At 52.9% G+C, this 9231-nt stretch overlaps 1 protein-coding gene across 3 annotated transcripts; it reads left to right on the forward strand.

Annotated features, from left to right (window-relative positions):
- Positions 1 to 12: 12 nt before the first annotated feature.
- Positions 13 to 7943, forward strand: PTGR3 (prostaglandin reductase 3). 3 transcript variants are annotated; one of them, XM_033406114.2, is made up of 3 exons: positions 625 to 746; positions 5789 to 5845; positions 6978 to 7943. In XM_033406114.2, exon 3 carries the CDS (start codon positions 7138 to 7140, stop codon positions 7900 to 7902), a length of 765 nt encoding a protein of 254 aa, XP_033262005.1. In that variant the 5' UTR covers positions 625 to 746; positions 5789 to 5845; positions 6978 to 7137; the 3' UTR covers positions 7903 to 7943. The 3 variants fall into 3 exon arrangements, with proteins under 3 accessions (XP_004280061.1, XP_033262003.1, XP_033262005.1); XM_004280013.4 differs by lacking the exon at positions 5789 to 5845 and having other exon boundaries at positions 13 to 746; XM_033406112.2 differs by lacking the exon at positions 5789 to 5845 and having other exon boundaries at positions 603 to 1180.
- The last annotated feature ends 1288 nt before the right edge of the window (positions 7944 to 9231 follow it).

Raw genomic sequence — 9231 nt, forward strand, 5'->3', positions numbered from 1 at the left:
CGCCTGCGCCGGCTGCCGGGCGCCGCGCAGCTCTGAGGACGCCCCGGGCTGCCGCCGGCTGTGGGCCGCGGCGATCGCGGGACGCGCGGGTCCCCTCGCCGCCCCCCTCACCCTTTTAGAGGAGTCAAATCCGGCTTTTAGACCGTGGGGAGGGTGGGGATATCCGGTGCCTCCCGGGCGCCGGGAGGAAGGGGGAGGGCGGAGAAGATCCTTGGCCAGTCTGCGCCGAGCAGATTCAAACCAAAACAAAAAGATTAAAGGAGCAGTGGCCGGAGCGGCAGCGATCCCCCCGGCCCGGACCCCGGGGGTGGCGCGCCCGGGAACCGCGGGGGCTGCGCTGACTCCCCGCGGGGCAGGAGGGGGGAGCGGGCACCAGGCGTAGTGGGGAAGGCGCGGGGGGGGAGCCGAGGGGAGGGCGCGGGCCGGAGGAGGGGCGGACCCGCCCGCTCCGCCCGCAGCGCGGAGCCGAGCCGAGCGGCCAGGGCTGGGCGCGACCCCGGCCAGCGGCGGCGCAGAAAGCAGGCGGAGGCGCGGGTCATGCTGCGGCTGGCGCTTGCCGGGGCCCGAGCCATCGTGGACATGTCGTACTCCCGCCACTTCCTGGACTTCCAGGGCTCGGCCATCCCCTGCGCCATGCAGAAGCTGGTGGTGACCCGGCTGAGCCCGAACTTCCGCGAGGCCGTCACCCTGCGCTGGGACTGCCCGGTGCCACTCCCCGGGGACGGAGACCTCCTCGTCCGGAACCGGTGAGCCCGGCGCGTGCCCCCCGCCCCGGCTCCGGCCCGGGCCCCGGCCCCGGCCAGCGCTGCGCAGCTCCCGGGCTGTCCCGCGCCCGCCTGCGTCCCCACACCCGGCGCGCGCTCGGGCGCACAGCCTGACTTTGCGAGATCCCGGGAAGTTGAACCCGCCGCCATCTGGCGAAGGCGAATGTAATGTGACTGTTGCTGGTGTGAATATCCGATGGCACCGAACGTCCTCAAAACTGAGGGTTATTTTAATTTGGGATTCCCCTCCCCTCCCCCAGCCCTCCCTCCTCCCCCTCCCGCTCCCGAAATAAAACCGACGGGACCCAGAAGGGGAGGCTCCCCGCCCTGCCCACCCGCGCGCATCCACGGCTCCTGCGTTCGCATAATCTTTAGGGTGGAGCGGGAACAGCCTGGACACAAACTGCGACATTTAGGTAACGTGCTTTGGAGGAAGGAGGCCGGGGACCCGCTGGCTTTTCCCGTTTGCTCCAGGTTGGCAGCCACCTCGCAATGGCGGAGCCTGTCGTTGGGTGTGTCGGTGTGCGCCTCGCCGGTGCCGTCTGCGTGTTGTCAGTGCTGTGTGACTGTCGTCTGTGCCCTGCAGCGTACCGACGGGCGCGTGGCGCGCGTCCCGGGCGGCTGGGCAGGGGCCGGGGTGGGAGCATGGCTGCATTGGGCCGCACGTTTTGCAGACCTTCGGGTGACACTCGCTCGGGTCGTTGCCCGACCTTTGGACTGTCTTTTCCACCTCCACACTTCCCACCTGAGGGTGTTTCCACCTCATAATCTTTAGTAACTGCTGAAGCAACAGGAAGGAAGGGACCTCACTCTTCGGAGCCGTGCCCGCGGGTCTGCCGGGTGGGTCCCCTGGCAGCCGGGCTTGCAGGCGGGCCGGTCCCCGTTCCTCTACTCCCTGGGCAAAAGAAGGACTCGCCCGCCCGCTCAGTCCCATCTGAGGGGTTCCAGTGTTGCATATTTCAGGTTGAATAGTACTTTCGAAGGGAGAAGTAAATTCTGGTTGTAACCGTGTTGTAAATGGTGTGCTAGAAAGGACCAAGTCCCCTGCGAGGGCTGAAGGACAAAATGCATCTTATCTAAATAGCTTGGGGTAAAGCTTAAGTGTCCATTTTAGTAAAAATTCATATCAGCCTTCCAAACAAGGCTGGAAGACTTCAGAATTCTGATCATGACATGAAACTTCTGGGGACCTGTTGGAAACTTAGAAATTGAGTGAGCCAAGGGCGGGATTGAGTGGAGGCTGGGGATGAGGTGGGCGCGGGGAGTGCCTTAAACGGTGGGCCGTGTGTGTCCTTTAAAAATTTTGCACTGATGGAAACTGGGCTGCAGAGGACTTCATCGTGCCCTGAAAGGCTAAGGCTGTCGAGATCCGGACGCGTCCTACCAAGTTAAAAAGAAAGGCGTGTGTGTTCACGCAGAACATACAGAACACACGAGTGATTTGCTGGAAGTCGAGATGAGATTCAGACCGAAAAGCCTCCAAACAGACTTAACAGGCAAAGTTTCACCCAGGCTTTTTTTTTTTTTTTCTTTTTTCTTTTTCCGATGCACTGCACTGGTGATGGTGAACACTGATGTACACACACCCACGACTGCTTAGAAAAATAATACCTTTTGCAAACAGGGTGTGAAATGGGGAGGGGCGACTGAGCGGGGCAGGCAGGGGAAGGTGTGAAGTTCCAGCACTCCCAGCAGCAGAGAGGTGGGCCCCCCGCCTGCGCCGTCGTGGAGGCTGCTCCCGGCCGCCCGGCTTCCCCACCTCCAGGGCACCGGCTCCCCCGGTTGTGCCCCCCTTCCCCGCGTTGGGTAACCGGGGCCGGTCCCTGAATTGGGTGGTCGGAGTTCTGGAGCGCCGGCTGCCATGTTGGAAGCTCCTCAATTTGGAGGAGATCCATGCTTCTATCTTCCATCCCCATATGACAAAAATCCCTTTAATATAAACAGTATATTTATACTAAACGCTTGACCTCTAACTTCTACTTTGAAATCCGCAACAGAAGAATGGGGCGAGTTTTCTGCTTCTGGGGAGGGGCGGAACCTTTGCTTCTCCCTCTCCTTACTCTGTTGGAAAATCTGCTCCCACCTCCAAATTGTGGGAAGGTCCTTTATTCTAGCAAACGTTGTCAGTAAGGGAGGCATTTTACCGTTTTTTGTTTTTTGTTTTTTTTTTTAAGAATAGAGCCTTAGTAATTCGCTGCAGGTTAGTTCATTTTAATCCTAGACGAAATCGCCCCAAACAGTATTAACTGCATGACAATTTTGTGCAAGAGCTTCTTATTTTTATCGTAATAAAATCTGCTCTGGAATGAATGGATTCAGCCCAAATTCACTTGTTCGGAAAGGTGTTTGGGGGTTTTAATTGTGCTCCGTCTTGACTTTTTTTTTCAGTGGAACCTTTTGCACGTCTCATTTCATTTTAACAGAAAATACAAATTTTCTGTTCACGGTGAGGGAAGTGCTTTTTAAGCCAGACATCGATTTAAGATAATCAGGTTTACCATTTAGGAAAGGTGTGAGAAGGGGAGCCTAGAATCCCTCCAGAATGTGTCATCGGTGTTCCTTTATCCAGTTCTCACCTTCCGGTTTCAAACATACGAGGACGACCTTGCTTCTCTTCCTGGATGCCCAGCCCGCAGAAAAGAAAAGAAAAAAGGGAGAAAGACACCTTCTGGTTAAGTCAGTTCGCGCACTATTTTTAGCTTTTTCTGTAAGATAGTGACACATTATTTCGTTTCCAAATATTTCTAACGATTTTCTGCTCAAGTGTAAGATAATGGAGCAAAGAGTTTGTAGGAATGGCAAACAGAAAATGGGGGATGGGGAAGGCGTTTTTGATAAACCGTTTGTTGCTCACGGGAGGGTAACTATTTCTGCTGATTCTCCAGGCCAAGCTTTTTTTCCTTCATTCTTCCTTTTCTTTTTCTTTCTTTTTTTTTTTTCTTTCTTTTTTTAAAGGGAAGGTCTGGTTTGGACGACTTTGTCTCCCAGTATTTGCTCTGGACTTGAGTTTTCAGGTTTGGTTTTTGTTCAGAGAAAAGCCTTTCCCTGAGGCCCTCTGAGGGCTGCCCTGTTTCACAGTAAATATGACGAAGGGGTTCATCACTTTTTAGTATAAATAAACCGAGTGACTCTGGAAGGGTATATATTTGGGGAAAGTCCGCACCGTCCCATTCTTTTTCCTGGGGTTCCTCGATTTTAGTCTTTTGAGTGGGTCTGCCCGTCGGATCGCTAGACCCCTGCACTCATTAAAAGCACATATTTGAAGTTAAAGGGGGGTACAAGGCGAGGGTCCCAATGCACGTCTCCCCTTCTTTTCTCGCTCGCGCGCTCTTCCTTTCCCCTGCTCCCCCGACCCGGACCCCTTGCCCACTGCGCCTGCTGCTCTTGAACTTGTTTCTGACGGAGCCGAAGAAGGCGCGGTCTCCCGACCCTCGCGCAGCTCTTCCCAAAGCCCAGGTAAGAACCTAGGCGCGTCCGGGCAGTGGCGGGTGCCCACCAGCCGCGGCGGCGGCGCAGCGTCAAAGCGGGGGTCCAGGGAGAGGTGGGGATGCGCACCAGGGGCTGGGCGACCCTGGAGAGGGCGAGGGGCGCGAAGCCGAGTAGGAACTCGGGATTCCTTCACCAACAACGCAGGCTCTTTAGAGGGCGGCAGGGTGGGGTGGGGAGACACAAAAAATGGGGGTGCCTTTGAGGCCAAGGTCACGGTCTGGCCGCCGGCGGCTTCTGTCCCGCGGCCTCTGCGCTCCGGCGCGCCGTGTGCTCAGGGCTCCCCTCGCACTTGACCACCCCTGGGCCCGAGCTCCGCTGCCGATGCGAGCTGGGCGCGCCCGCCGGGACCCCCGCTCGGCCCAGGGAGGCCGAGGTCACGGTCGTGGGCCTGGGCGGCGACCTGCGCGGCCCCAGCCCGCTCCGGGAGTCGGACTCACTGATGGCGTCTGGGTGGTGGCGGTGGAGAGGCCGCGGGGCGGCGGAGGCCGGGCACCTCCGAGAAGAGACACCCGCAGAAGCGCTGGTTTCGGGCGCCCTGCAGGCTCGCCCGGGCGCACCGAGGGCGCCGCAGGGAGTCGGAGACGTGGAGTGGGCGCGCGGCGGGCCCTGCGGTCTCCTGCCACCCCTCCAGCGCTGGCCGGGCTCCACCGCAATGTTTGATTTGGGCTTTTCAGCAAAGCCCCGTGGTAAACTCAAGCTCCCGGCAGAGCCCCCCAACACGCGCGCACACGCACGCAGGGGCCCTCTCCCCGCCGCTTTCCTCCCAGGCGTGCGCCCTGCTCGGTCCCGCCACCTCTCCCCGGGAAGTGGCCACCACGGCCCGGGGCGGCAGACGGCGGGGGTTGCGTTTTCCTCCAGCAGCGCCTTCCCGCTCGAAGCCCCCCCAGGGCATCCCGTTCCGGGGGGGGGGGGCGACCCGAGGGGCCAGCTCCCACCGGGGCGTCCCTCCGAGTCCAAGGCAAGGGCTCCCTGCAAGGGAAGGGCCTCTGCGGTTGGGAAGGTAGAAACGCCAGCCGGATTGGGGTGGGGGGGGAAGGAGGGGGATGAGACGGGAGGGGCGAGGGCCACGGGACGAAGAGAAGGGAGCTGGCGATCCGCCCTGGCCCCCAGCCTCTGTGGCACAGGCCGCCACTCCCACCCCCGGGGACGCCTCCTTAGAGTTGGCTTTGCGGCCTCGAGCAGGGCACCAAGAGGTGATCCAGCTGGGCTCTGCCCTGGCAGGCCTCCGTGAGGTCCAGAAGCACGCTCTCAGGAAGCTGGCCCCTTTTTAAAAAAGACTAGGCCTGGAGAGTTGGGTAAATTGAAAGGAAAAGTAGGGGCCCCTCCCCCCCACTCCAAAAAATAGACCGTGGGCATCTTGGTATTAAAGGCCGAATGAGAAGCCACCAAAAATCATTATTCCCGCGGCTCGTTACTGTGTGTCACGTATGGGTATGGAATTCTGTAGCGTGTTAGTGAGGCTGTGTGTCTGCTAACCTCTGAAAGCGGCTGGACGTACCCGAAGGAAAGTGCTTCCTGCTTTCTTATTTCTACAGGATGTAAAGAGCTTTCGAGGGTGTGGATATACAGGGCACAATCATAAGGGCGCATGTGTAAGTGCAAAGCATTGTCTATAATACAGTGGAAGTGGATCCTTGCATGGGGCAGTTTGGGGTTTATTAAGTTAAATTAAAAGTAAATTATTTTAAAATGGCCTACTTTACCACCTTTCCTCCTGCCACCAGATACCACCACCTTTTCATTTCATTACAGGTGGAAAGGACATTTTTAGGGTCCTGCGTTACGTGTCTCAGCCACCTCCTGACATCCTTAGGAGACGGCTTTTTTCCTTATGTATCAGGATATTTCTGTTATGAGGTATACTGAGATGAAAAAAAGCTGGTAAAAATACCAGCCTCGCAATTAAATTGACTCTGGATACCAAGTGAAAATAATCATCTGGTATTAATCAAGTACGTCTCTGCTTCTTGTTGAGGAAAAATATAGTGCCGATTTGCTTTCCTTTTCATCTTGGAAGGACTGTAAAATGTTGGATGTTGCATAAAAATCTCTCTACCCTTATGAGACAATTTTTGTTCAGTTAATCAAAGTGCATATTTTCACGCTGGACGTAGTTACATGAGAAAGAAAATTTGCTGCAGCCTCGCTCACACTGAAACAACCCCTGCAGTAACGTGTAACAGCCAGTGACCTTGCACGTTACATCAACCTTTAATAATATCATTGTCGTTACTATTATTATCTGAAGTGTTAAATTGTTGCCAGAATCAATACACGTCTACTTCTTTGAATATATTTTATCCCACTGTTGTTTTTAACATCTTTGTTAAGAGGCCAATTAATTTCCAACTCATAGCTCCAGTGAAGTTTGTGTATAAGAGGGCTTCCTAACTTTTTTTTTTTCTCTTTTGAAAGGAATCGGAGGGGGATAAATGGCATGTGAAGTACATAGCTTGCTGTTTAGAGGGATGTGAAATTATTCCTAAACTAATGAAAGAATAAAATACACCAAAACGCTAACAAATCACTGTTGAAATCACACTTGTTTGATTTCTTTTTTTTTTTTTTTGAACTGAATATCAGGACCGTTTCTTTCAAATTCTATCAGAATATATAGCTTCACCACCCACCACAGTCACCAGAATTAGAGGACTTTTTCTAAGTGGGATAGAAAGGCCTTGATGAAGAAAACATCTGAGTGTATTTGTGTTTGTTTTCTTCTAGATTTGTTGGTGTTAATGCATCTGACATAAACTATTCAGCCGGCCGCTATGACCCTTCCGTCAAGACCCCGTTTGACGCAGGTTTCGAAGGTGTAGGCGAGGTGGTGGCCTTGGGCCTCTCCTCCAGTGCCACATTCACAGTTGGCCAGGCTGTGGCTTACATGGCACCTGGCTCTTTTGCCGAGTACACAGTGGTGCCCGCCAGCACGGCCATTCCCGTGCCGGCCGTGAAACCCGAGTATCTCACCCTCCTGGTGAGTGGTACCACGGCCTACATCAGCCTGAAAGAGCTCGGAGAGCTATCAGAAGGGAGGAAAGTTCTGGTGACTGCAGCAGCTGGGGGGACCGGCCAGTTTGCCGTCCAGCTTGCAAAGAAGGCCGAGTGCCATGTAATTGGAACTTGCTCTTCTGATGAAAAGTCTGCCTTTCTGAAATCTCTTGGCTGTGATCGTCCCATCAACTATAACGGCGAGCACGTGGGTGCTGTCCTGAAGCAGGAGTACCCGCGAGGCGTGGACGTGGTGTATGAATCCGTCGGGGGAGCCATGTTTGACTTGGCTGTGGACGCCTTGGCTACCAAAGGGCGCCTGATAGTGATTGGGTTTGTCTCTGGCTACCAGACTCCTACTGGCCTGTCCCCTGTGAAAGCAGTAACACTGCCAGCCAAACTGCTGAAGAAATCCGCCAGCGTCCAGGGCTTCTTCTTGAACCATTACCTTTCTAAGTATCGAGCCGCCATGGACCACTTGCTTAAGATGTATGCGAGTGGAGAGCTGGTTTGTAAGGTCGACCTTGGAGATCTGTCTGCAGAGGGCAGGTTTACCGGCCTGGAGTCTGTCTTCCGGGCCGTCGATTATATGTACATGAGAAAAAACACTGGAAAAATTGTTGTTGAATTACCTCACTCTGTCCACAGTAAGCTGTAAAAACAGAACAATGGCATAAATAAAAGGACAAAGAAAATGGACATTTTATGCCCCAGAATTACTCAAATCAATTTATTTTTAGTTAGTAACGGAGATAATATTTTTTAAAACAAAAGTAAGTTCTAATGAATAGATTTCTCTTTCTCTTTTCTTTATTTCCGTTTTTTTTTTTTTTTGCTCCTCCATTGCAAAAAAAAAAAAAAAAATGTGCTAATAAAACTTCCCTCAATGGCACAGAGGTAAAACCTTTACATTCAATTCTTTACTCATGGACGGTCTCATTCCAGATTTTATTGTCCCAGGGAACTAAATTAATTCCTGATGCAAGATCTGATCAAATCAGTATGTCTTCAGCTTGATGAGATTTTAAAATTGGTCTTGAAAATAGTTCATGAGTTCTTTGCTTTGGAAGAGTCTGGTCTGATGCTAGTAAGTTGTTAATAAATGAGAGATACAGCAAAAGTCAGCCGTTTCTCAGAGTCCATATTCTCAGGAAATGGTCCTTCTTTTTCTATAAATCACCAGCCAACTATCTAAATAGAAATTTGGAGGGATTCTCCCAAAACTTTGACTTTGTTAGATTATTAGAAAAAAAATTAAGTGAGCACAGACCTCTTTTAAAGAAGCATCTCTCATTTAATGGCTTTTATGCGCAGTCATCCCGGTGAGGCATGTGTAGGATGGAAAATTTCTCTCTTCCCTTAAGAAAAAAATTAGTGTTGAAAACGTATATAGACAAAAAGCAGGTTTGGGAAAGGGAAACTATAGAGATTCAGGGGACTTTAAAAATTTACTACAGGCACGGGAAAGGGAAAAGGATGTGCTCCATCCACAGTGAGGGTCTACATAACAAAACACGGGCCATACAGGGGAAAGCACTGTAGGTACCTAACAGCACCCTTCATAAGCCTAAGTAGGGTACGTCAAATAGCATCGTGCAAAGTAGGCACCAGAATGATCTAAAATGATGTGCTTCGTGTTAGAGACTTTCGGAAGGTGTGTTTTATCTCTGATCGTGGAAATAGTACAGCAGCCACTGATGCTCTGTTCCCATTTTACTTCTCCACATGTCCTGGTGGAATGAGATGCTTCTTGTCACTATCGCCTGATGTCACAGACACGAAAGTAACGAGTCCCGCGCCTTCCCCTCTGAATCAAGCCTGCCGCTGATCCGCCTTCATTCTAACCTTCAGCCCACCAAAGGCTGCTCCGGTTTTCATCATTAAGGTGGGAATGCCGTCGTGCCTTTCTAATGAAGGCAGAGCCCGCCAGAGTATTTTTCAAAGCCTTGGGTTTCGGCGTCTCTAACATGCTAAATAAATAGACAAG

This window comes from Orcinus orca, chromosome 15 (genome assembly GCF_937001465.1).
Source record: "Orcinus orca chromosome 15, mOrcOrc1.1, whole genome shotgun sequence".
Lineage (NCBI taxonomy): Eukaryota > Metazoa > Chordata > Mammalia > Artiodactyla > Delphinidae > Orcinus > Orcinus orca.

Bases quoted from the DNA above. Each gene is read 5' to 3' on its own strand.
- PTGR3 (XM_004280013.4), top strand. From the start codon at position 538: ATGCTGCGGCTGGCGCTTGCCGGGGCCCGAGCCATCGTGGACATGTCG. The intron at 747-6,977 runs GTGAGCCCGGCG...GTTTTCTTCTAG, and splicing joins GACCTCCTCGTCCGGAACCG to ATTTGTTGGTGTTAATGCAT.